The sequence below is a fragment of the Taeniopygia guttata genome, chromosome 1 (assembly GCF_048771995.1).
Source record: "Taeniopygia guttata chromosome 1, bTaeGut7.mat, whole genome shotgun sequence".
In the NCBI taxonomy this organism is placed as follows: domain Eukaryota; kingdom Metazoa; phylum Chordata; class Aves; order Passeriformes; family Estrildidae; genus Taeniopygia; species Taeniopygia guttata.
The window spans coordinates 88,337,368-88,364,153 of NC_133024.1; the positions used below are offsets into that span (position 1 = coordinate 88,337,368).

Genomic DNA, 26,786 nt, shown 5'->3' on the forward strand with positions numbered 1-26,786 from the left:
ATTTAGGAACAGCTGTTGGCCAGTCTACTTATAAACCACATTTATTCAAACATTTTTTGTACTTCAAATTCTGCTCTTCCACTTAAACAGCCCAAAGCTGTGAACAGTAACAGACACATAATCTGGGTTTTTTGACTTCAGCATAAGAAAATGAGTGCCACTGAGCTTTTCTTAAACAAGAAGGCAGACAATATGTTATGCCCTACAAGAACCAAGAGAAATATTGTTTGAAGTTAGATGGGGAGTAAGGAGTGAGTACTCACACCCAGAGATCTGAGGTTCAGTTCTGGATCCAGAGCCCCACTGAAGACATTTGCACACAAGCAAGATCTCACTGCAAGTTAGAATCTGGATACTGTCAAAATTTTGTCTAAATATGCTGTGCTATTACATATTTTCTTCTATTTTAACTACTTTTTCAGATTCCCAAACCCCTTCAGATTGCTCCAAAAGCAGCAGAAACTATTAAAAGTGAATTAATTTATGATGAAATGGACTTATCATACTAACTAGAGATAATTTTTTAAAACTTTAATTGTTCAGATTTGATACAGCTCTTTAAGAATCCTATCCAATGTGCTTTCACAAATCTCAGTGGATAATATTTATCTGACTTATTTACTAATTACTTCCAAATTACAAGTGTCCCTCAGGTCTGAATCATTTCTGATGAAAGAATGAGCAGACATTTATACAATGAGGGAAGATAAATTAAAGGAGAAGAATTTGTATGGTTCATGCTAATGGCAAGATTGATTTCTTTAACATGCTTTCTAACTTTATCACCACACACATTTAACAACTTGTGTTTGCTAAGTCTTCTATGCAATTGCCTTGACTAGATCTCCTAGGGTTTTTTTAGTAAAAGGAGATAATCACTAAAAGCTATGGCAAAAGCAGTATTCCAGACTGCAGATACTGTAAATGTCACAGTCTCCATAAACAAACTGAGCATGGACAAGCACATGAGGAATAACCACGTATTTTCAAGACACTTAAACAGAACATGCCCAAGGGCACACTGTGGAGGAGCCCATGTTTCCATCAGTGGGTAACATACACAGCCTCCTTTCCAGGAGCTGAAGAATCCAAGTTTATGTGAATTCTAATACATCACTTTTCTGCCAAGCACACTTGTACAAGACAGGCACACTTCAGTTTAAAATCAATTCACTTGGCTTGGGCATTAGAGAATCAGGGGAAAAAAAATAGACTTTTAGTATACAACATTAGCTCTCGAAAAGCATTGTCTTTCTTGGAAAAAAATATTGTTAATATAGTAAATACTTTATGTACTCTATGCACTTTCTCTACTGCTACTATTTCTCCAGCATTTCAGCCAGTGACTGATAACTCCAGATTACAGCAGTGTGTCTCCTCTGGCATCACCATATCACTATAATCACCCCTTGATTTCCAAAATTCAGAAGTAGTACCTCTATTCCGAACTCCAAGAACTATGAACCAGTCACATTGCTAGAAGTCTTGACCCAATTTCTCTTTCTCTTGATGACACTTCTATTTAGCATGGCTGTTTCCAAGTTGCTTGACATTTTCCCTATGTACTTCGCATACACAGGACTTGCAGCAGTCTTTTTTTGTAACCTCAATTCAAATGGGTAGAAAATAAATGAAAGGAATCTTTTGCTTTAAAAGATATTACATTTCAAAGAACATTTTGTTTAGGAACTCTAAATGAAAAAAATATGAAAAATATTATTTAGAAAATAAGAAAATTCATAAACGGAGTTAAAGCAACTCAGTCAAAAAGCAAACTGCTGTGGGAAGATGCCTTTACTTTCTTGAGCTGGATCAGATGTCTATCTTAGCCGTGCTGAATTTCTCAGCAGTAAAGGCTATGAATTACTATTGGCTGCTTGACTGATTAACCATGGTGCTGGTATGCCTGAGACCTTCCAAACACAGCAGGGTTATTGCTGCAGTAGACAATACTATAATATTGCAGTATTACAGGCTTTGCAGTTTTCTATTCCTTCTCTCAGCTTGTGCTACGGGTTTATGACACTCCTTGGAAACTTTCATCTGGGAGCACAGGATGGAGCAGCACCAGTAGTAATTCAAAGCTTTGCTGCTCTGCAACCTGAAGAATGAAGACATACTATTTCTAGAAACACCAAGAAGATAAAAATTCTTTGGGGTGACCTCCTCCTTCGAGGTCCTGCTTACTGAAGAAATCATGCAGAGTCACTATGCAGGCACTCCAATGCCCTGCAGTGAAATATATCTGAGCTAACTTAGGAACCAAAAGATGCATCCTCGTATCTACATATTTTGCTTTGCATTTCCACTTCGATGGCTCTGGTTTTGGTGTTATCATCATCTGAAGAATTTTCAGGGCACTTTCAACTGCAACTGTTTGTTGTTTTACAAAAATAAAGAGCCTAATGTCACACAGGACAGAAGCAAAAGTCCCACGTGTACAGTGTGCTCTATCTAGTGCTAGTGTCCCTATTCATCTCATGATGACCTTGCAAGAGCAATATATATTTCAGAGACTGTAAGACTTAATTATTTTAATTCCGTGGTCCAAGAGTTTTCCATAGGGTTTCTCTCGTGCTTGAAGATTTTGCAGACTGTAGTGGTATCACTGGTTTAAGTAGCTGTGATCACATTACCTGCACCCTTCTCAGTGGCTGCCTATATAGAGGCACATTGATTTTTAGCTGACTGTTGGTCTTTTCAGTGCTCCCAATAATAAAAGGCCTGAGCAAATAGAAAACCTACCCATCACTATTTTATGCAGATACCCTTTTACAGGAATTAACCCATAGTAAACAAATGTAACAATTGTATTTTTGGTGTGGGGTGAGTTAGGCAAGAAGCAGGAATGCCCCTCTGCTACAGCTGCTAGCCAGTAGCAGTACAGATGGCAAACAGGACAAAGACTGTCCTTGCACAGACACACAGAGCAGCTCCTGGCTCCATTGACTGCAGAGCTGGGCAGGTGCTGAGTGATCCAGACTAAAAGACAGCCCTACCAAACAGTGATGCACAGAGCCCCGTCTCGTCAGGAGCAGCACCTCCTCACTTCTGCCAAGTCTCTCCTGGAGCTTTATAACTTAAGCCCCAGAAAAAAAAAATACAGACAAGCAGTGACTTCAAACACTCTCAGCCCCTGCCTCAGGGCGAGGGCTGTTCCAGCCTGACATCTGCTCCAGCCCTGCTTGCTCTGTCTATACAGTGGCTCAATCAAACTAATTCAATGTCTCAAAATTCAGCATATTTGGAGACCTTTGCTCATTTCGCTCCATCTAGCAACAGCAAGTATCTGCAATAGCATACTGTGGTCTTCTCATTCCGAAAATAGCGGTCAGAGCAGAGGAAAGGGCTGGTGCACAACCAGGTCCCACCCCGGTACAGAAGTCTCTGTTAAGGTGCCTCTAACTTGAAAAATAAAAGGCACTTCCAGGCCCACAAACATTTTCTCTCTGTTTTCTAATGCCTGTCTGAAATCTTGCAATTTTGAAAGCTAGACATTTCAGCGTACAGATTTTTAGACACAAGGAACAACAGCTCAAAAGCACATGTGGAGAATACTGATCCCCATCTTAGGCCATTGCCACCCTCACAGCTTTCCACAGCAGGAGCTGCCACTAGGGAAACCCTAAATGCCAAGCTGGCCATCAATCGGAAACATTTTTTGCCTCGAGGTCAGAGTATTACTAGGCCAACAGAGATACTCTCTTCTACCAAGCAGAGAGGGAAAAGCTGTACTAAATAGTGATCTCTCAAATCAGACACTCCAAAAGGCTCTCAGTGACAGTGTGGTGGCAGTAGGACTCCAAGTGTAAATCCTTCTCCAGCAGTTACAGGGCTAATGCTTCTGCCTTACCACATGTGCCTATAGCCAGTCATGCACATTTTGGCTCCAATCTACACTGCTCTGAATTTACCCTTGAAAAAAAAAACAAAATTAAAAAAAAACAACTCTGAAATAAATAGCAAAAATAGGATCAGTCTGAACAAGCAGTGAACAATGACAATGGAATGAATAATAAATATGCACAAATATTTCTAATGGAGAGATTAGCTTTCTATAACAAACTCTGGTTTTAACCTTCATAACTTTAACAAAGTAAAACCAGTCACATGAAATTTCAGTCATGGTCTCATGCCAAGGAAAGCTCCTCTGGAAAGTTTGAGGTAGATCAGCCAAGGCATCTTGAAGATATGAGAGTTCCTGAAAAGTGAGGTGTTCTCCATTTCTTGGACTGTTCCCTAATTTTTTTTGGCCCACCATAACTTATAAATGGTTGGCTTATACATTCCAAATTTGCTTGGCTACTGCTGGTGCCTTTGACTAGTTGCAGGCTATTTTATTAGTAAATGTGGGTTTTTGCAAATTCTGAGCACTGTGGTTGTTAACACGACTTGTTGGCTTGTGCATGCTGCAGGCAAGCCAGCCTGGCCACTGCAGGCTCCTCCATCACCTCATCAGCTGTCTCAGGACGCAGCCCGGGAGCCCAGGACCCTTCCCTCTGGTCCAGCTGGGTGTAAGAACTTGGCTAGACTTCACAGATTCCATAGGGAGACATTCTGTCAAGCTGGACAGAAAGGGTCCTGGGGTGCTTTCCATCCTTGCCAGTACAAAAGTGCCTCTCTTGGAAAGGTGAGCAAACATCAGACACAAATTGTTTCCTCCCCTTAGTGTTGTCCTCTTCCTGCTCCTTCAATCCATACTTAGCCTTACTCTCTGATGAACCCAAAAAATTTTCTCAGTGAACGTCAGCATAGTTCCCAACACTTTCCTCCATGGATTACTGATCAAATCTATTTTCCATTTCCATGCTGATTACAGAATCTGTGCTGGGTTCTGGTGCTTCTACTGCAGCAGATTCCCCCTCTGCTCCACTCTCTTGGTCTCCAGGGTCCTCTTCTAGACTAGGAACCTTGTACACATAGACACAACACAGGGCATTAGTCTTCCAGACAGGAACACCCAGGGGGAAGATTTCAGCCCTTAAAAAGCAAGTTTGCTCCCCTGAGCAAACTTTTAATTTGTCTGATGAACCCTGGAGAGACCATGGGTAAGGAATTCACTCCTGATGGAGACTGTTCTGTTCACAATCTTGACTCTGATAACAGATACTATGGCAACCACATGTATCGCTTGACACAGCTTTCACCATGGTCAACTACTTTAAACAATTCTCCTTAATGTTTGATATTTCCTTTGACAATGACTATCACCTGCTACCTTGCCAGGAAAACAAGCAGTGCACAGCTGAGTAGTGCTGGGAAACATTAGGCCATTAAAACACTTCCCAGTGAAGTATGTTTCTACATGGAAATAGTGTTACAAAGAGACCTATTCTTTTTGAGACGCACACATGCATGACTCCCATTCACAGGAGCTATGTGAGTGAATCCAAAGTAAAATAGGCTCAAAAGTGTCTACATTTACCAAACATTGATCCCACACAGAAAGCGCCTTTTAAGAATGACATATCCTTTGACCTTCTGCATCTTACTTTTGCTCTTCAAAACCAAAAGACTTTGCAATGACCATGACTCCTATGTTAAAAACCAAAACCGGTACTATAATCACCAAAAACACCTATAAAATAAGAATTATCTACTTAATAGACAGTAAGAACAGAAGTTTTTTTCCACATTTCTTATCCAGTTGGAGATTTATCAGAGTTCTTTTGTTTGTACCAACTTCAAATATCAGTTCTTTCACCTTTAAAATGTAGATAATCTAACTCAGAGGTGTGCCCTTCTCAGCAGAGACCACACAATGCTCGATCAGATAGTACAAAATACACAGGCCTGTGCTGGGCTGGCACAAACCTGCAGAGCACCAAGGATAAGTTATGGAAGGAGAACTGCTCGCAGTGTCTCCCAGAGCTCCAGCCTCCAGTGCCCTTTGGGAAGGGTGCTTCCAGCTCCAGCTGCCTGCTGCCCTGTGAGCTAATGAAAAGAGCATGAGGAGGATCCGCAGGCACTTTCCTCCCCGTCTCAATCCACAAAGGGTGAGTCACAGTCTGACCCTAACTTAACACTCAGGCAGTAAACTTACTTAACACTTGTAGAAGAATTTATATATTTCAAACATACTGATGGCAGCATATGGCCCATCGACAGGTTTATTATTATAAGACACTTTTTCCACCAGGTTATAGTCTTTTTTATAAACATATGTTTCAGCACATAATAAAACCCCTAAGAACTGTTTCTGAAATGTGCAGGCACAGAAACTACTTTTCAAGGTTTGTCAAGACAATGAAAGAAATAATGTTTAAAGGGACTTCCATTTTTCTAAAGGTCTTTCTCTAAATGTCTTTTAAATCCAAGGGTGCTTGAAAGTTACACATGCGTAAAAAAACAAAAGAAAGAAAAATTAGTTCTCTTTGTTAATGCCACATTCTTCTCTACTTTGTCAAAGCAATCATTTTTTATACGTAGTAAAACTTCTCCTTCCACTAAATAGACCTTTTAACTATGCTTTATATTTATGCTTTTTATGCATAAACCTGTGTGGTTTATAGGTGAAGGGTAAGATTCTGAAAATTAGGTGGCATATCATAAAGAAAATGTCAACACCACAGTGCTACAGTCACGCAAACTCATTGCTGCAAAGCCACCCTTGATACTCTGTGCCCTTCAGCTGTGCTAATAAAGATCTGAGCATGGAGTCAAGGTGGTTTGATCACAAACTTCCGTCCATCTGCAAGACTGTATCTGAGTAAAGTGCCTAAATACAACTCATGGCTTGATTGTCCTGCAGGATGCATTTGTATTCTTAAGAGAGAAGACTTCTTGTCTGTCCAGCTATAATGCAATTTCTGTACTAGCACCACAGTCTTCAGGGGGGAAAAAAAGCCACATGGTGTACACTGCTTTATTCAAAAAAATCCTACACGCCTCCTATTCTTAATGCTTTTTCCTAACATCTCACAATATATTTAGTCCAAGGAGGTTTGATTTTAAAAGCAGCTTCCTCAATACATCAAAATATGACCCAACTCAGGTATGTTTGCTAGGAGCTTTGTTTCCTACCACCCACGTCCAGAGTCTCCTGTTAAAAAGAGCCTGCAGCTAGAAAACAAAGTAGGATTCACTGGGGTCTAGACCCTGAGCCCACTTAAAGGCAATACAAAACATTTCACTAGTTTTATGGGACTCGGTATGAGACCTGTGGTTCACTGAAGACACCAGAGACCTTACAGAATGTATACAATATATTAAATAGTTCTTAGCACTAAAAAGGAATTTTGCAATCACTTTGAATGTTTCATTGGTATTTAGGATATTTTTGGAAAGAAAGCACGCTTCTTTTCTATGTGCGTATGTCGCCTTCCCCCAGCATTCCCCACAAAAAGGCAATGTTTTAAGACACTGAAAAAAATAATCATACATAAGCAGATTTGAAGCTTAAAGAATAAAAATCTCTTATTTTATCATAGGCATACTGTTATAATTGCCATGCATGAGTTGGCATTCAAAGAAAACTCCTTTGTTAAAATTAATCACTGACTACTCAGCCAATTTGTCAGCTAACTACTACCACGCCTGGACATGATTAGTTAGCTTCACTGGAGATAGAGGGTGCCCTCTATAATGCTTCCACAGGATCAAATCCTACACCCAGTAAAGCCTTTGAACATTTTGCAAGCAACTTATTCACATGGAGACAGGACCTCATGGATGCTGCTGTAGGCTCTACTTTTTTCTGCTTTCACAGACTAAGCCTTTCTAGGAGAGAAAGGCTTTGACAATAAACACACTCTTTCTCCAGCAGCACACAGAGCAATCACGGGTCCCTGGGCTGTGTTTGGAAACACTTAACTGGTGGGATCGGTCTGAGGAGAAGATGAGGCATGATGTACGAGGCTTCTGACAAGGGGGCTGGCTCTGCTCATCTAATTGCAGTTGCTGCTCCCACGATGTGGAAACCTGTCTATTAGAAACCACATTTCACAGGTGACTGAACAGCCGTCAGATGGTAACAGCTTTCATTTGTTACCGACCTCTCCTCCCTGATGCAGCGTAAGGGTGAGTGGCCCGATAGTCCATTGTCAGTCCAGAGCCAAACACCTCTTGCTTTGTACAGTGAATTATAAAATATCTGCATTTTTCAGCTTGTGTTGAAACAGTACTCTTAACTAGCATTTTCTCATCTAGGCATCAGCATCATAAGGGAATGGCAAATTCTTCACTACTCAATTATTGCAAAGCTTGAGGGCATTTATGACTATGATTGTAGAGTACATCACTACATTTTTATATATAGTATAAAAACGTAGTGATGTATTTACTCAGTACATCAGAGACTTACTCAGGTATTTACTCAGAACATCATGGACAGATGTGAATTGGTATTTCACAGAGACGGGATCAGAGCCTTTGCTGAGACACCGATATGCCCATATGACAATGATTAGACCGAAAGCAGTCCTTCCAGTGATGGACAGAAAGACAACTCCGCTACCAAAATTACATACAGAACTTAGCACAGTTATTTTAAACAGGATCATATAAAGAGACCTCATCAAATTTTACACCCTCCAGACCTCTGGCTCCATCAATGACATAAAGGAATCAGAAAACCACAGAACAAATCTCCCTATCTTGCTAAGCTCTCTGTATCTGGCTGGCCACATATTTTCCAGCCAGACAAATACATATCACAGGTGAAGAAGAAACTTTCCTTTCCAAAGGTAACAGCCATTTAGTTATTACAAAGATTTTGTGTTCATACCTCAGAGCACTCACAGTCATTTCACAACCCCAGCTATGTAACACCGTAGTCTGGGATAGCATTGGACAATTTAATACAATAAACAGGGGACTGCACCAAAGCCATGGTGAATCCTGCTCTGATGACAACCACAGAGCTATGCAATGAATGACATTTAATTTACATTTAGATTTCTTAAGCACACCTTCCAGAAAGCACAGTGTGCTAACAGTTGTATGGCTGCATTTCCAATGAAATGTAACAGCAATCCAGGCCACCACACCTCACAGCTAAACTCTGTTTCACCTCCCTACTCCTCCAAGCCTCTGACCATCTTCAGCAGCATGGAAGAACTGGCCTCTCCAAAGTGACTGGTGTCAAAGAGGGCTTTGATGGTCTGTAGACCAACAAGGTCAGCCAGAGCATCTGTCTAGTGTGAGCTCCAAGGTCAAGGACCCTTATCAAGAACATTGGGAACAACTCTCTGATATTTAACTCTTCAAGAGTTTATCCTTCTGGAAAGAGAAAATTTCTGAAAGATACATACAACAAACAAAATGATATTAGCATGCTTTGCCCTTGAGGCCAACTATTAAAGCACTGATTCTAGTTTATGTAAAATTTTCAGATCAGAAAAAAAAAATCTGAATTTCTTTACAAGATTATTTTTAGAAGTGTTACAGATCAAGAAAATCAGTTTTCTATGGTTGCACCTTGGAAAAAACTGGATCTAAAATACAAAATGTTCACAAACCCAGTAATAAAGATCAGAGGTTTTTACAGATATAATATGGTAGCTGTACTCAGCTTTTCACATGATCTTGCATTGTAAATATGTCACCATGAGTTCTATTAGAGGAAGACGGCATTTATTGTGAAATTAATATACATAATTAAGCCTATGAAGAAGAGCTTGCTGAATCTGAACTCTTTATTGTAAATCCTTTGTGGTGCTGATTTCATCCCATGCCACTCCTTTCACATGTTTAACATAATTTTCAATACATACAATGCCACTGGAAGAAATATTTTTAACTTCAATAACAATTTAAAAAACTTTCAAAAAATTATTACAACTTTCCCATTTGTGTCATGGATTGATTGATACCTAAATATGCATTAGAGAATTTTGAGGAAGCTCAAAACACATTAACATATTAATAGCATGCAGAAAAAATGCTCTGAATTACAACCAGCAAAATCAAAACACAACTGCTTTTAGTTATGCAAATGAAAATGTAGTGTCAGGACTGCAGAGAGCCTAAAAAGTGCAAAGTTCAGGAAAAAGCCATGTATGCAGCTGCTCCAAAAATAACCACAGTCAGATAAAAGTCTGAAAGCAATTATTTGGGGTGAATATTGTACACAGACCACTGCACTAAGCTTCTATAATTAAACAAGGCAAAAGTTCAGATGGCACCTAATAAGCCATTTACTACATTAATTATATTCAAGTGTGGCAGTCTAATGCTTGGTAATAACTAACAACAAGGGAAATAATTTAAAGAAACAATCTGATGTTGTAAATTTCTCTCTTTTTAATTCACCAGTACCAGTGTTGCCAGCCAGCCTTTCTAACACACTTGAAACACATCAAAGGGATACTGCTTAGTGTCAGGAAGAGCTATTTAAGGGTTGTAAACCTTTAGGCTGAGGAAGCCAACAGCCTTACTCAACAAAAATGATCCCTTCACTACAAAAGTAGCGGTAAACTCAGATTTTCCATTCCTTGAAGCAAGTCCCTATGTCTTTGTTCCAAAGTTTCAATGCCACAGGAACAACCAATTTTTATTTTTGCAGTAACAACAGCATCTTAGCAAACCTTTGCACATCAACAGATTTACCACTAGCCCTATTCCCTGGATTTGCCTTTACACTGATCACACAGCCCTTGTACACATCTGTGATTTTAATAATATTTTCAGCAAATTCTTAACAAGATAATTAATATTAGAGAGGTATTTAATGTATTTTGGCTTATTTTAATGCCATTAGTAGCTAAATACATGGGAAATGACCCTATACCATATGCCCAAATACTTCTCTGCAGACTGCTAGCCAATTCCCTAGCAAGTACAGAGAAGTTTCCAAATCACAGTCTGAAAATTACTGCAGAGAGATTTGCATACTATTTCTGATGGGCCAGTAGCATTCCAACAACTCATTTAAAAGCCAGCATGCCCCAATAGTTTATGCAGTGAGCAGCACACACAGCATCAATTCATAATGCAATTGTTAGGATGTTGTTCTACCTTATTTAACTAATCTGCAATTTAAAAAATACCCCAAAAAATTCTGTAGTATTACAGTTATTTTTAAATTTTGCTTTCTTAATTTTAAATCAGGAAATAAAATTGCCTGATTTTACTTATGCACAAGTCTGCATTTAATCTAAGAGGGCATATAACAACCAATTTGCAGATCCCAAAGAACAAGAGATCAGATGAACATACAACTTCATCCATGACGTCTTTCCAATATGACGGTTACACATGCAACTCTAGCATCTCTTTAAGCTCCCTATGAAAAGTTTTTGTAACATTTTCCCTATTGTTTGGCCTTTCTTTTCATGTCCTTGGTAGAAAACACATAACAAATCATAGATATAGAACTCTGTAACCTTGCAAGAAATGTCTAACTTTTTGTATACATCCTCCAACTCTGAATGTGCAGTGTGGACAATGCTGGGAAATCCTGTCATCTACCCAGATGAAATGTAGAACAGAAAAGAGTTCTCTGACTACAACACCAGGAGTTTTAGACATCCTGAATTCAATCAGAAAAGACTTCTGCCTACAAATAATTTGAAGTCTTCACTTACAAGATCTCAAATCCAGCACTTCCACAGCAAATGGCAAGAGGAGCCTGTCTCCTACAGCAGAGGTGTCCACAAAGTTGTCAGTTGCAGAAATCAGTGTTGAGTCCTTGGGTTTGAGTACACAGGGACAGGGACCTCACCTCCAGACCCTTTATTGCAGCTTCTCGTTCAGCAAATATAGCACATATTTTCCCAATAGTGCAGCAGTTGGTCTTAGCAAAATACACACAAAATTAGTAGGTATCCATGACAGGATTTTCATCAAATAGTATTTTAATCAGAAACTACCCATGAAATAATAATACTTCTAAACCATACTTGAGATTTACATAAAAAATAAAACCCCCTGTTAAAAAAAAAAAAAAAAAAAACACAACCAAAAAACTGCAAGAGCTCCATCTTTAAATGGAAAAAATGTGGCAAGTCTTTCCCCATCTCCTACAGCCCCACACTATGCAAACCAGTTGAATTATTTTCACCTGAGTTTTCCAAACAAGAGAAAGATATATATATATGTATTAAAATTACCTGGATGCAGACGCCACACCTGGAAAGTTTCATTGCAAAAGGGTAAAAGTTCAGAAAGTTTGCGAGACTGGAAAAGGAAAATCAAATTTAAAAACGTGCAAAACCTAGACCTTGAGGTTTGCCACTGCCTCCTGCCTTTCTCTTACCATTTCCCTCCACTTCTGAAATGAGAGGACTAAATGTTCCTTCAAGTTACCAACTAAATTACTTGATTGAGTAACCCAACCAATTTTTTTTTTAGTACCAAAAGAAGCACATTGCCATAACAAAATAAACTAGAAACGGTAGTTAAGCATTAGAGACTATAACATTCCCGATAAATAATAAAACCAGACCACAGAAGTGATCCACACCGCTTAGCAGAGGTGAATTCACCGAGACTTTCTTTTTTCCTTTGAGAACATCGATTTTTATATGCTACCACAGCTGCCTAACTACTGATAAGAGCAATCTGCAAAAACAAATATAGAACTAACAGAACAGCCTGGAAAAGCAACCACAAGAAAGGGTCTCATTTAAATTCCTGGAAAGCGCTGCTTCTCTAAACGTATCTATTCAAGCTCTCTTGAGCAGTCGAGCCCTTCTAAAACACACCCTGCACACTCCCCGCCCGAAAACTGTTAAGCCAAGAAGCCACTAAGCCATGCCACTGAGAACCCATATGGCTTCACCTACAGGGTTTTCCTTCCAGCAAACGCTGCACAGTAGAAATCCTCCCCTTCACCATCACCACCCATCTCCCAGTAACAAACGAAAAAAAAAAAAAAAAAACAAAAAAAACCACCACAAACCAAACCCCGAATAATAATAAAAGAGAGAAGCGCTCTCCGCCCGGGGTGGCCCCTACGTACCGCTCAGGGCTCTCTGGGGGCCGTGCCCCCCGAGGTGCAGCAGCCGGGGCGGCGCGGGCGCTCCGCCTCGCCGCGTCCCACGCGGAGCCTCTCCCCCCGCATGGTGGTGGCCGCCGCACGCACAAAGCGCAGGGCGCGGGCAGCGGCCGGGGGCGGGCGGCACCGCGGCTCGGCCGGATCGCGGCGGCACGGGCGGCACGGCTCGGCTCGGCTCGGCACGGCACCGCCCCCGGGAGCCGCCCCCCGCACACGGCCGAGCGCCCCCCGCGCTGCCGCCCGGCCCCTCCCGGGATGGGGGCGCCCCCGCCCCCGGTACCGCGCGGGCGGAGCCGGGCGCTACAGCGGCGGCGGGAGGAGGGGGCCGGGAGGACGTGCCGGGGTTGCCCCGGGGCCGTGCCGCGCTGTCCCGACTCATTGTTCGGGAAGGGCAGCGGCGGGAGGGCGGGAGCTGCGGCGGGAGGGGGTCACCCCGGTGGCGGGGGTGCTGCCGGGCTTTCCTGCGCACGGGCAGGGGCTGGGGACAGCGCTGCATCTTCCCCGCCCGGGGGAAGCGCGTGTTGCCGGCGGCAGCGGGGTATCTTCCCCCTCGCCGGCGGGGACAGGGGGATGCTCGGGGATGGGGCGCTGGCGCTGCGCCTTCCCCTGGCGTGGCGTGGCGTGCTGGGGCCGCGCTGCACCTTCAGGGGTCTGCTGGAGAAGTTCAAAGCAGCAGGGAAGGGTGGGAGGGGCGCGGGCGAGAGGCCGGCAGCTTCCTCGCCTTGTCTCTGTGACCCCCGCCTGCCGAGCGCGGAGAGCCCCGGAGCGTTCCGGCACCGGCACTCCGGGGGCCGGCCGGGGACGCGGGGGGTCTCCGTGACCCGTCCGGCAAGTTGAAGGCAGGGTCCTTTCCTCAGCCTCCCCCGTGAGCCGAGGCGGTGGGATTCCCACTCTCTGGCGGTGTGGAAGCGCCCCAGCCGGCTTTGGCTCTTTAAGATTAGGCTCCGTTAATTAAAGAAATATTTTAAGCTTAAAGGTCTCCTGAGAAGAAACACATTAACTCGCTAATAAAGCAGGTAGAAAAACAATGCGAAACTGGGCTGTTGGATCAGCGATCACAAAGGAAAGGAGAGATCAGAGATGCTACTGGAGCGCGGTAAATGCGCCCTCCCGCCGCCGGACCCACACGGCACCGATCGCTCCGCTGGGACTTCAGTGCCTGTCCAGCGGCACAGGAAAAGGGAAATGTTTTCCCTGCAGTCGTTGGTGCGCTTTCTCAGCTTGCTGAAAGGCTAGAAATACCTTAAAGCATCTTTTACTTTTAGTTCAAATTTAATAGTAGTTTACTTCGCAAATAGTCTAAGTCGTCACTTACAAATAATTAGGATAATGACAGATAACCTTTTTTTTTGTGCCGAGTCTGTGCTCCAAGATAAGCATCTGTGTAAATGCATCTGAGACTGAAGCTTCTTTGTGCCCGTATTTGTAAGGTGTAAGCTGATCGGAGCAGTGTGCCTGCAAAAGGCACGCCTTCTAAGCTGTGATACAAGTGTCGAAATAAAAGCCATAAGAACTAAAGGAAAAACGGTGCCATTTCTTAAATTAAGAGGCAGCATCACAAGGATGTGAAAGGCAAAGCACAGGAACAGGTTAACAGGTTAAAAACTACGGTTGTTTGAAATTATAACACAATTGAAAAGGCAAATAATGTTTCTAAATTCTAGGTAAATTAATTTATTCTATTTTGAGGAATTTCATGAATAGCAAAGCAATTAATGAATAAAAATATAATATTTTCCCCCAGTCTAGGACATTCTGAAAACAAATTTCAAACCTAGAGCTAATTTCTTAAAAAATAAAAAATCCTTGTTTATCAATGTGATAGGAGAGGTCTTACATACATAAAGACAGCAAAAATTCTATTCAGGGGCACTGTGATGTAGATATATCCACAAACTCTTTATTTTTGGGGAACAGTGCTGCTTGAGGAATAGTCCTGTATAGCATTAATTCAAAAACCTAAATTTATAAAGATAGTTAACAGTTAAGGACGGATATTTCCCCTGTAATTTTATTTTTTTGCCCAGACTTGCTGCATCTGTCTACAAAATGATATTATATTGCATGCTGGCTCATGGAATAAACTATAAGCACATGTTTCAAGAAACAAAGTGAAAGGTGGATACTGCTTTACTCAATTTTTTAAAATTATATAATTAAAGTAGGAATCTAAATCTGTACAACTCTACAGACATATCCATCTGTTACTATTTTAAAATGCACCATTCTTTAGTATGCTCTTTTTAATATGCCAGTGAAATAGAACTTCAATTTGGAATAGAATGTAAATGAATAGCATAAATTAGGTGAGTATTTCAGGGAAGCTGGTAAAGCTAAGAGAGCCTACGTGGGAATCTGAGATAGTTTAAACACAGTATCAGGAATTCTTGTTTCCTGAAGACTTCCCTTTTTTTCAGCAAAGCACTTATAGAATGGGCAGTTGGATTTGTGACAAATAATGCTGAATAAGCATAATTTTTATTGACTGCAGCGGGACTCTCCCCTATGCATCTAAATGTAAAATTTATCTGCAGAAGGCAGAAAGAGTTATTCCGCAATCCAATAAGGTTTGCTTCAGCCTTTGACATTTTGCTTTTGGCTTAGACTCTGAACTCCAAAATGGAAGAACTCTGCATCCTGTGTATTTCTGATCATTGGCTTGATTCTGCCTTCAATTTTAGCAGAGTAATAAAGAACAGCTTCTCTGGAAGCCAGAAGGTGAATTGGGATAAAGTCTGTGAGATCAGCATCAGGTCTCCATGATGTGGGAGCTGCCTGGGGAAGGATTTTAGATCAGAGGACGTGGTAATAGCTGAAAGTCCAGAACGGTAAAGAATTTACTTTCACATGTTTGCAGCTTGAAGAATTTGTCTTTTATATAAATTGATAGCAATAGGGCAAAGTTACACACAGTTGCTGTTGCTTTGTTATTGAGTTTGACGACTGCTACAAATGTATCCATCACTTTGGTTTGTTACTGTGTTAAAGCAGTGCATATAAATAAAGGGGATAAATAACCTAATTTACTATGAGCAGGAGTCACAGTATATTAAAAACAATAGCACAGAGAAAGCTTTTGCCTCTCCTGGAAAAAGTTTTATAACAGATCTTTGTAGTCATCATTTAAACTGGCAGGTACAGTACACAAATATCTTTAAAGCCCAGGCACAAACTTACTTAACCTTTTCAGAACATATTCTTAGCTGAAATGACTCCACTGATGGAAAAGGGAATTTTTCTCTTGGCTCTACCAAAACTGAGTTTCACCCAAGTAACTGCAATTTTTTTTCAGAACTTTTTTTGGTTTTGAACAAATAACTGCTATTAAGGTTACATAAATGAGTAAGTTCCGGGTGTCCACACATTGTGCACCTCCCACTTCTCATGGTTCCTTGAGGTATTTTTTGGTCATCACTTTCAAAGAGGACTTGTTAGGTGGGCTCCCACTGCCTTTCTGCAAACCCTCAAATATCTTGGGGAAGTGCACTTTCCCTCCTTGGGGTGGGAAAGAAGAAACATGCTTCAGACTGGTCCCTTTAGCAATGGGGTGGTGAATCTCCAGCTGTGCTGCCTCTGGGTAAGGCTCTTTTGGCCTGGCATTTGTATCCTGATGCACAGGAGGGACCTGCAGTTATCACACACCATGATTTTTGTTAGTGCAGACCTGAATTTGGTTTTTAGTCATCAAGCAGGTTTTTAATAAGCTGAAGATACTGTTGTTGGCTTCTGCACACATCAGATGCATTTCAGTGTTGCAGTTGTTCAGTTGCCTATGTGGATTTAGAATTGGAACATACAGACCTCAATTAACAGCTCTCCCTTAGGAGAGAGAGTGGCCTGGTTTCTTTTTCTCATATCATCTCATGGCAGATGATTGGCAGAATTTCCTCCTCTCCCAAGCAAGCTGTTTCTCTGCCCTTGAGAAACATCGTGACAAAATTCTCCCTGACTCAGTGGCGAGGTGGTTTCGTTTCAGAGGTGTATGCACGCTTGGCTGTGCTCACAAGGCTTGTTTCATCCTTGCTGATGGATGTCTGCACTAAGTTACATCCTTGCTCTGTGTGTGCACAAAGTTTTTCTAAGGAGTCTTTTTGCTTTCATGCAGTTGGCAGGGGAAAAAAAGAAGGGAAGAGTATTTGCCAGCATGGCATAGATGATGTCAAGAAGAATTCTGTGTGTATCCTGTTGCATGTGTGCCTGAAGCGCCAGTCCAGTTGCTGGCTAATGTTCTTTGTATCTGGGCAAGGTGCTGTAGGAAGCAGAGTGCATTACAAATCCAGAGCCTGGCCACCAAGTGTGACATACACCATCTCTGAAGCAGCCCTAGGACTCAAAGTTGTAATGGACACAATTTCTTTCTTGTTTTCCCTGGTCTTGAAGGAAAATGCTAACTTACTGCTGACCTGACCTGTATTAATAAGTAATTCTTATCCTTCAGTAGTGGCTCAGATGTGGAAGCCAATAAGCAGAGTCAGAGCCTATTCTTTGCTTTCCTCTCCCTCATATTTGCCTTAGGGAGGAAACATGGACTTCCATGAACTTTTAACAACACTAGGGTCACCTACTCCATTTACTCCGTTATACATGCAAGTCACTCTCTGACCTCTCCTCATCAAGTCAGTTTCATTAGAAACAGTAAAAAGCTGAAATGCAAAGACAAAGGTACCTGAGCTACCTTCAGCTTGGGGTTTTTTTGCTAGATGTCACATTATTGCAGAAGTCATCCCCAAGCTGTGAAAAAGGGTGTACTTCAGCTGCATTTGTAAACAAGTGTGTAACAGGGCTGGGACTTCAAAGTCAGAAGAGCCAGGAGCTCCCTGCTGCTGCCTCTGGTGCTCTGTCCCACTGACCTCAGCAGTCAGCCTCCAGTGTTTTCATGGCACTGAACAAGCATTATAGGCATAGTCACACAGTTAAAATCACAAATGTCATAAATCTCAGTTTGTCATGTTAACAAGATCACAAATCCTGTACAAGCAAAAGACTAGCAGCATCCTAAAGACATGGGCAGTAAAATGTTTGCAAAACCTGACTTCTTTGATGAACTTGAAGAATGTTCTCATCCAATTTTCTGCTGAAGCACAGGAACTTTCTGTCCATTTTCCCCACTGTTATTTATTACTATTGGCAGCACCCATTGCATACTATGTGCCTTGACTCCTTGTCAACTTCTAGTGGAAGTTGAAGATGCTAAAATAATTTGTAGCGTTTGGGGAATTTTTATTAAAAATCAGCCAGTGCTGGAATTCAAACCCTGGATTTTCTGTATAGGTAAATAAATATCTGGAGACAGATGAGTTTTGGAGTAAATTTTATACACAAAATTACATTGGATTAATCTCTGCCTGCACTCTAAGTGGTTGTGATATATGGAGGCATTACTGATGAGCTGCAGTGAGCTGGCTCTTTGGGTAAAAAGGTTAACTGAAATAAACATGGGTTTATGTAGCAGGTTTTTGAAGAAAAAAAATAATATGCCTTATCTGCTGAATCATCAGGGTGGGAGAATGGAGAAAAAAGTTGTGTTTGGAATCAGAGTTTTCTCAATGTACAGTGTGATGCTTCCAAAGAAGAAATCCATATTTGCCTGGATGGTGTTATCAGTAGGGGGACAGATGCATATTCACTTCCCAAAATTGCAGGCAGAGAGGCTGCAGGGCAGCAGACACTGGCTCAGAGGCAGCCCAGCCTGTGCAGAGCGAGGCAGGGCAGCGTGCAAGGGCAGGAGTAATCCCTGCAGTCCAGGCAGCACAGGGCAGCACAGCAAAGTCTGCACCTGCATGGAGGAGAAGGCCTCTCCTGTTCTGCCATCTCTTCCCCTACTCTGACCTCCTGCTGACACTCTGGAGGTCTGATTTCAGGCATTTGTACCTGAAGGTATCTATAAGATCCTTCCATCTCTCCTGGTCACCACAACAAGCCTTCATCTCCTTAAAATAAGGATTTCTCAGACATAACCAAAAAGTCAAAGAAGAGTACTCTGATGGCACTTGATCAGAAAGCGCTCATGAATTCATCCTTAGTGCCTGCTCCCACAGCAAGTGTCCCTCCTAGTGTTGTCTGGCCAACAGCATTTGCAGTTCCAGGGCAATGTGCAACGTTCCTGTGGATGGGATTCATAGACTCAAGTGGGATTGCAGCTTTGCAGAAGTGCCATACACTAGTTTTGCCTGGTTAAGAACTGCTGAAGAAAGTTAGTTTTCTTACAGGAATGACTTTATGCTTTAAAAATGGGTCCTCATTTTCTTCTTGATTTAAAATGCAAGGGTGCTTTCCCAGGAGTAACTTGGTTGCTGGTTGCTCATTGCTCCAGAGCTGGTCAGTTACTCATGTAGCTTTGCATATGGCCTGGGAAATGCTGCCTTGGTTTCTGCTCTACACAGCCTAAAAAAAAACCCTGGCATTGTCTCTGCTGCAAGGGATGCTGATAGATCAGTGCAGCAAAGCTGCTCTCATTGTGCATACTTTCCTAATGCTTTAAGACAAGTAAAGAAATATGAAGAGTGATGTGGTTTAATGGTGGTTTGCATACATACAGGCTATGTAACATACTTTAAATATGCAGATACATTTTTTAAGACCACAATTTAAGTACGGGGAGGTTTAGCCAATTAGTGTCACAAAGTGAGTCAGCAACATTTAGCCACCACTGTTTACAGGAAGAGTTGGCAAAACCTGTTGCTACCTTGCTTTGGTATTTTCAGTTTAGAACTTTACAGTGCAAACATTATCTGGTTTGTTCAAATAACAAAAGTAGGAGTTCTGACGTCAATATGGGAAAACAGCTCTTAGGCTAATTGATCTTGTGTTCACCACATTTTTGGATACACCAAATATACCATAGAATTTTATCCTACTTTACTGGGCTCTTGACTTTACTGGCTCTTAACTTGTGTTGCAGTTACTATTGCAACAATGCTAAATATCTTGCTGAAATTGGTTAAATAGAAACTATTGTATGGAAAATGAGAAAGCAAATAGGGGCATATGAGAAAAGCAGTGTTTTGAAATGGTGTCACTTTTCTACAAGGAATAGGCATTGAAAAGAAAACTTTAATTAAAGTCTTTATTTTCCAGCATATTTCACAGTTTAAAGATAGTAAACAGTAAGCACTGTTCCCCATTTGGTGATAAAATTTAGTCTTTTCCTGAAAAAAAAAAATACCATGGCCATTTAGTGCAGGGAACCTTCTCCTCCTGTAGACATCACTGGGTATAAACAGAAGGAGGACTGTCCTGTTGTCAGAAGCTAGGTGGCATCCAGGCACCTGTCACCATATCTGTAAGATCATGTCCCTTTTCCTGATTCTCTTGCCCATCTGACATTGCTTCTGTCCCTGTCTCACCCAGGTCTTTCTGCACGGAATTGAACTTTAATATTTCTGTTTTCTATGCTTTTATTGAAGGAAATGGAAGCCTTGCTCTCTCTCTCAATCCTCCTCTCCAAACCAACCCCTTTTATGTTCTAAAATTTTCTGCTGGGCTGATACCCTTCTCAAATTTGTAGTTTGTTCCAAGACAGAAATATCTCTGTTCCAAAACCAAGACAGTTTACAGCAAGAGGTGGGTCAACTTGCTAAAATCTTACTGAAAAAGTTGGAGATCAATGCTTGAGAAGCATTGTTTATTTTTCCATAGAGGCACTTATGGTTCCAGTGTATGGGCCCTCTTCCATCCCTCAAACATTTATTTTAGCCACACAGAAAAAGTGGCAGAAAGCTGGGAGAGGAAAATAAATGTTGCCCTTTGCTGGAAAATAGAATTTTGTTTTGAAAAAAAAGAAAATCACAGGAAAATGTCAAGACTTTGTTCTTAATCAAAGTGAAATAGAAGCTTTTTGAATAGGTTCAAGGGAACACATGCTTCCAGAAGAGCCAGTCATCACTGTATTTTTGTGAGCTGTGGAAGATTTCAGGTGTATATTCTTACACTTCCTCACAAGGAGCAGACACTTGAAACCCATATCGCTTCCACTTGGACAACTTGTGGCTTCTGGTTTGCCCCCAGTAAGTGCTTCTCTTTCCCTCTGGATTTTGAACAAGTGCCTTGAACTGCAAATGGAAATTTCATTGAAACTGATGTGTTTCTATTTTCATTAAATTGTAATTCCTGGCAAAAATAACAGTTTGGAAAATTTTGGCAAGATTGACTGACAGAGAACAACATACAGCTCTCAGAACAGAGGGGATGCTGAAGACAATTATTTTAGGTCCAAACCCTGTTCTTGGCTTCAGAGGCAAAACATGAGTGCAGCTGAGGTCACACACCCTTTGATTTGTCAGGGAAGTAAAGCATTTATCTGAACAAGTGAATGGAATATTGTGTCCCTTTTAGTGCAGTGATGATTGCACAACTCTGTTTATTCTCTGTTTTTTTTTCAGCTCATCCATCATTTGCAGCTCAGATTTCTACAGTGATTTCTCCAAGTTGGTTTGCTGTATGATGCAAAATGGAAGTCAAGTTAATTTCGCGCTCTACCCACCTCAGTCTGATTAACTCAAATTAAATTTTGTGCTAATAAGTCTGAGTGTGTGACCATAATTGGAAAGCCTTGAGCTTGACTGCAGGGAAAGTGCTGTTTTCCCCTGCATCATGAAAACATTTGAATCGTAACATCTGGGAAATTTGCAACAAACAATGGTATCAATTTGAGGCCTCCATACTAAGTTTTTTCTGTTTCTCATCAGGGACCATGAATCTGTATCAGATTGCAGCTCTTGGAACATTTGGCCCATCTGCCCACTAGAGGAAAACTGAAGAAGCAGGGACATTCACCTATTAAGAGGAAACTGCAGAACATCTGTGTTTCACCATTACATATAAACCCTCTTGGACTAATAAGTGGCTATATCTTAAATAACTGGACAATTACTTAAATCTGTTACAAAAGTCTGAACTGGTCAAGTTGGTTGGAAGTCTAGCCAAGGTTGCAATCATTCGCTAGCAATTCGGAGAAAAAGGAAAAAAAAAAACCACATAAATGAGAGCTGAAAGATGGAAGGCAAGGCAAGACAAGATTTGGCAAGGCTTTGATCTTATGATAAAGAAAGCTTCAGCATGGTAAGGAAATAGTATGGTGGGCATGAGTTTGAGCTTATAGTCCTATACGATCTATATCCTTCTTGTATTTGCTAAGGCAAAGAGCTGCTGTTTTCTTAACTCCAGAAAGACCTATTGCTCCAATTATCACCTGGTCCCAGAAGAATAAAGTCATAAACCCAAAGTAATACTACAGCAGGTGGAGTTTGAGAAAAGGCAACTCTGTGCTCTGAGAAATCCTGGTATCTGTGAAGAAGACCAAGAAAATGTGCCTGGTGCCAGAGATGATGCAGGAGCACACTGAGATTTCAGCAATGTAGGAGCATGTAAATCTGGTTGGATTACAAACAAAGAAGCCTAGTGAATGTCAAACAGGATGGAAGTAGTTGTAAATATACCTGCATTATAATGGAACATCTACAGCTCCTGATGGGAATTCATGGGAGTGTATATCATCCATGGGCTGTCTCCCATAGCAGCAGGAACATCATGATTGCACAGCAAGTTTATTAAGTATGAAACAAGCCAGCAAACCCTAATGAAGGGTTTGAGAGTCAAAAATGTCAGCACTCACCAGAGAGCTGTTCAGCAGATGTTTTGAAGGCAAGCCCTGATCTCTAACCTTGGGATCAATGGGGATTTGCTGTTATTTTCCACAGAGGTAGGATCAAAAGCAGAGGCATGATGAAACTGGAAGGACTGTGGCACCACTCCCGTGTCTCTATCATATCTGAATTTAGTTTTAGCAATATGGAATGGGCCTCTCCTATTTGTCCTCTCCGACAAATAGCCTTATAATAAAAGCATTCTCAAAGCAGAAATAACAGATTGTACATGGCTCTAACAACAACATATTTCTGGTCTGACTGCCCCATAATATAGGAAAATCAGAGTACAAAATAACTGCAAATAAGACACGCTAGCCTACTTGTATGTCATTTCTATTGCAAAATGAAGCAACAGGATCTGGGCTTGTGTAGCAAATAGCCCTAAATTTCTTCCCTCCCTACTGCCATGGGAGTTTAATTTAGCCAGGGAGTATTGTCTGTATGTGACATCATCTTGAAACAACAGCTTTAAAAGTGGAGACAGGTAATCTCTTAATTATATTCCACATCTGTAAAGCATATACAGTGCACTGTGGATAAAAAGCGCAACCTTTGGCAGGGAATTTTCTGAATATCTGTAGCCAGACTTCTCATTTACAGTTTTCTCATAGTCTTGTACAATGGGAGCAGATTGGTCTCTAGCAGTGGATGGGGAAGGGAAGGATTTTAATGAGGAATGAGCATGAATCAAATGAAAGGGGCTCCATCTCCCAGTACTGTGCACTGCCACCCACCATAGTGGAAGTCTGCTGTAAAACCTGGTGCTTGAAAACATAACATACACCCAATGGGCCAACAGTTACAATGATATCTATTTTTTTTTACACTAGGTATGAGGAGTATTTCCATTTTAGCAAATAAAAAGCTTGAACTGGGGTCCCAAGGATGGAGTTGCTACACCAGTAGTTGTGGATTGACATGTATATGGTTAGTCATGGTTTGATTTGGGTGCCTGCTGAGCCCTTTGCTTTAAGTCTTGTGTTTGGTTGGAACAGGACAGTCACAGAGAAGTCTCTTCAAGAGCTAAAGATCTTACCTGAACCATGGGAGACCCTCAAACATAAAGATTTCCTTCTGACACACAAAAGAGAATATAGGACATCAAGCATGGTGTGATGTTCTCCTGTTGATCTGGAGTAGTTGTTGTTATTCAGGAGGCTGCTTCAAGCTGGTGTTGCTGTCTCAGAACCTGCCAGTCCATGCCAAGTGTAGGCTCTCTCCCACATCCAGACTGGCTAGAGAGGAGGCTCTAAGTCACGCTGATCTGCTCTTTTCCAAGTGCTCCCACTCTCTTATTCCTCACACTTCTTTGTGCCAGAGGATGAGGCAAGGATAGACTTCAACCCACTCAGGCTGTGATATGCTTTTGAGTGGTTTGTTTGGCCTCAATAGATAAGTCACAAATTTTATTGTCATTGTGACTGGCTCTTGCTTTATTATCAGCTTGAATGTTGCTGAGGGGTTTTTGAACTTAGGATGTGTCTGGGCTTTTAACAGCCTGTGGCATATAGGAATATACATTAGGCCATTGAGAATATTTCATCACAAAGGAGTTTTAGAAAGAACACATCATATACACCTGCCAAGAAGCATCTCAAATAACTGAGCTGATGATAGCGGAACGAGTAAACTGTTATGAGAGAGTGACCCTGCATCCAGCACACAGAGGACTAGCATTAAAATTAATTAATGCTCAAAGATGTTTCCTTAGAACAGATGCTATGGTTTTCTGTATTTCATCTTCAAAAGGGGAATGAAGGACAGAAAATGATCTGTCATTTTTGTCATGTCTTCCCCATTATTAATGTCTCACACAATTATTAGGTTCAAGGTCACTTTATTTACTGATGATTCTCTGTCACCTGCAATACCAATGTTGTGCTAAAATGAATCAAAATATATTTATTGCATCACCCTCTAGATCCTTACTTTATCTCCATTCCTAACAGTGGCAAAATAGCAATAAGATAAGTTTGATTAATATAAGCATAAAATTGCTTAGAGTATGTATTTCAGAGCCCTGGTATTTAATGACAAATCACATTATTCAAATAGGAATAAAAATATTTATAGATTATGTTTTTCAGATGGCTTTGCAATAGAGCCAGCATGGGTAATGTATGATTGGATTCCACAATCACACTTCTCCCCCACACGTGTTGATGGAAACTCTCTCAGCCAAACACAATTGCATACATCTCTTTTTTCAATCTGTGCATAGGTTATTACTGTAGAGATGGAAAAGCTGCACACATAAACCACTCACTGCCCTGCCTGCAGTAACAAACCCACAAGTCATCTCTTGGATGCCCCCATCTGAATTTCTATTATTTACATCATTTGATGAAGATGGATTCCTGCCAGCATCCCACTGAAATGCAATCGTTAACAGACCTGAGTGTTACCAAGACTTCTGAAAAATAAGGTAAAATCTTGGCAAGATAACTTGAAACCTCTAATATCTTTTAAGTTAAATACACAACAACAGTAGCACACCTTCCTACTAATTTTTTAGGGTTATCCTAAGCTGAAAGAACAGGATGAAAATATTTTACTCTGATGATGCACTTGTTCCTTTCTTAGGTGTCTGGAACATGATACAGATTTGTGTCATGTTGTATCCTCGACTGAAGTTCTCAGGATTTTAGTACAAGAAAGGCAGTTTTACACAACCTGAATGTTGGAGCCATATGTCCTTGAGTATTCAGCGTGCTTGTGAACACACTTGACATGATGATTAGCAATTCTGTCCTTTATAAAAATCTCTGCCTGACAATTTTGCAAGGTTTGAGAGCTGTGACTGCTTATAGACTTTTACAAGCATTATTTTGACTAGTGTACTGGAATTCTGCTTGGACTTTGCAGTGCTGTTCATCTTAAGAATAATCTCTGTCAGTGACACCCAGTCTCTTACTGGCAAGGTGACATTAGTTCTGATGTGATCTTTACTTTCCTTAACATTTTCTTCATTAAGGCAGCATCTTTAGTCTATTTGCTACCCATGTATTGCTCTCATTTTGAAGAGTAATTTTGCTTTTACTCTGGCAGCATAATTTCTTGTGACAGCCACCCACTGTGTTTGTGGCTTCTCACTCATTTGCCACAGACTTTTCCTTCATTTGCAGGTGTAGACCTCCACATAGGATGCAAACACAGACAGCTATGTTTTGTTTGGAAATGGATTTTATCAGCACTTTCATCATCCCAATAATTTTAGCAGTACTTTTTTCTTAGTTTCAGTAAACCTAAATTAATTCTTACTGAATTCCCTATAAATAAACACGGAATCCTTCATTAGCAAACATGTCATAAACCACTCTGTGGGTTCACTTTGGATCCTGTTCCAAGTCATTAAATTCATGGCTTGCCAATACTGGATTAGCTTTTTGGAGAGAACAGTTTAGATACTCAGCTAAAGCTCTAGCTTTTAGATATAGTCAAGCTCTATCCATGTTACTGTCTCTTTTTCCTACTCAGGTTAAACAGAAAATGTGTAGTTCCTTCTTTATTGTGACCTGCAGTGAAATGCAAGCCAATCTTTGTTGCTTGGAGTCCTACTGCTTGTTCTTGTCTTTCTGTCCTTCAGCTACATTAAGAGTGGATTTCAGAATATTCTGTCCTCTCAAGGAATGTCCTGTCCTATGCTTTGTGTGAAGCCCTATCATATGTTGCACTGTACTGAGATTTGGAAATTAGGACTCTATACAATGGGAATTATGCCAGTGCAAAGTGTCCCAAAATATGTTACAAAGTGTGTGTATCTAAGACCAGTGCTATAATTATTTTCCTATTTGCTTTACCATATGTAGGTGTAATAAAGAAGGACAGTGAAGTAAAAACAGAGCAGTAGCAATTACAGTATAACAAGAGAAGATTCTAAAACCTTCTTTACCATTCTTGTGACAAAGTACAGTCTCAGCATCATTAACAAATTTTGTTTTGGGGGATATCCTGTAGGCATCAGCTGTGCCTTTAAAAAAATCCAGTAGGAAGAACAGCATCCTTTCCTGCTGATCTGATCAGCTTCCAAGCATACCAAATGGAAATAAGCACATTAGAAAGCACTGAGCAGACTCCATGGAATGATTTACAAGTGTCATGGGGTGATTTCCAATAGATTGAGTGTATGGTAATTGTTCTCATCTGACTGTAAGCTTTCAGGTGTAAACTAAAAAGAATGAAACAAACAAAAGTATGGTATT

At 41.0% G+C, this 26,786-nt stretch overlaps 1 protein-coding gene across 6 annotated transcripts in view; it reads right to left on the reverse strand.

The window, feature by feature from the left end:
- The window catches only part of ST6GAL2 (ST6 beta-galactoside alpha-2,6-sialyltransferase 2), a 172,150-nt gene that overhangs the window by 37,182 nt on the left and 108,182 nt on the right, over positions 1-26,786 (reverse strand). Inside the window, exons 1-3 of one of the 6 annotated variants that reach the window (XM_072927916.1) lie at positions 12,902-13,116; positions 12,051-12,117; positions 11,526-11,734 (exon numbers count right to left, since the gene is read on the reverse strand). The exons of 2 other annotated variants lie outside the window; for them this stretch is intronic. Coding sequence is in view for 1 of the 4 variants with exons in the window: in XM_030272268.4 (XP_030128128.4) it covers positions 12,051-12,083 (33 nt within the window). In the remaining 3 variants the exon portion in view is untranslated. Of the gene's footprint in view, positions 1-11,525; positions 13,117-26,786 lie in introns of those variants that run through there. 3 more of the 6 variants (XM_030272268.4, XM_030272425.4, XM_030272355.4) reach the window with 3 other exon arrangements.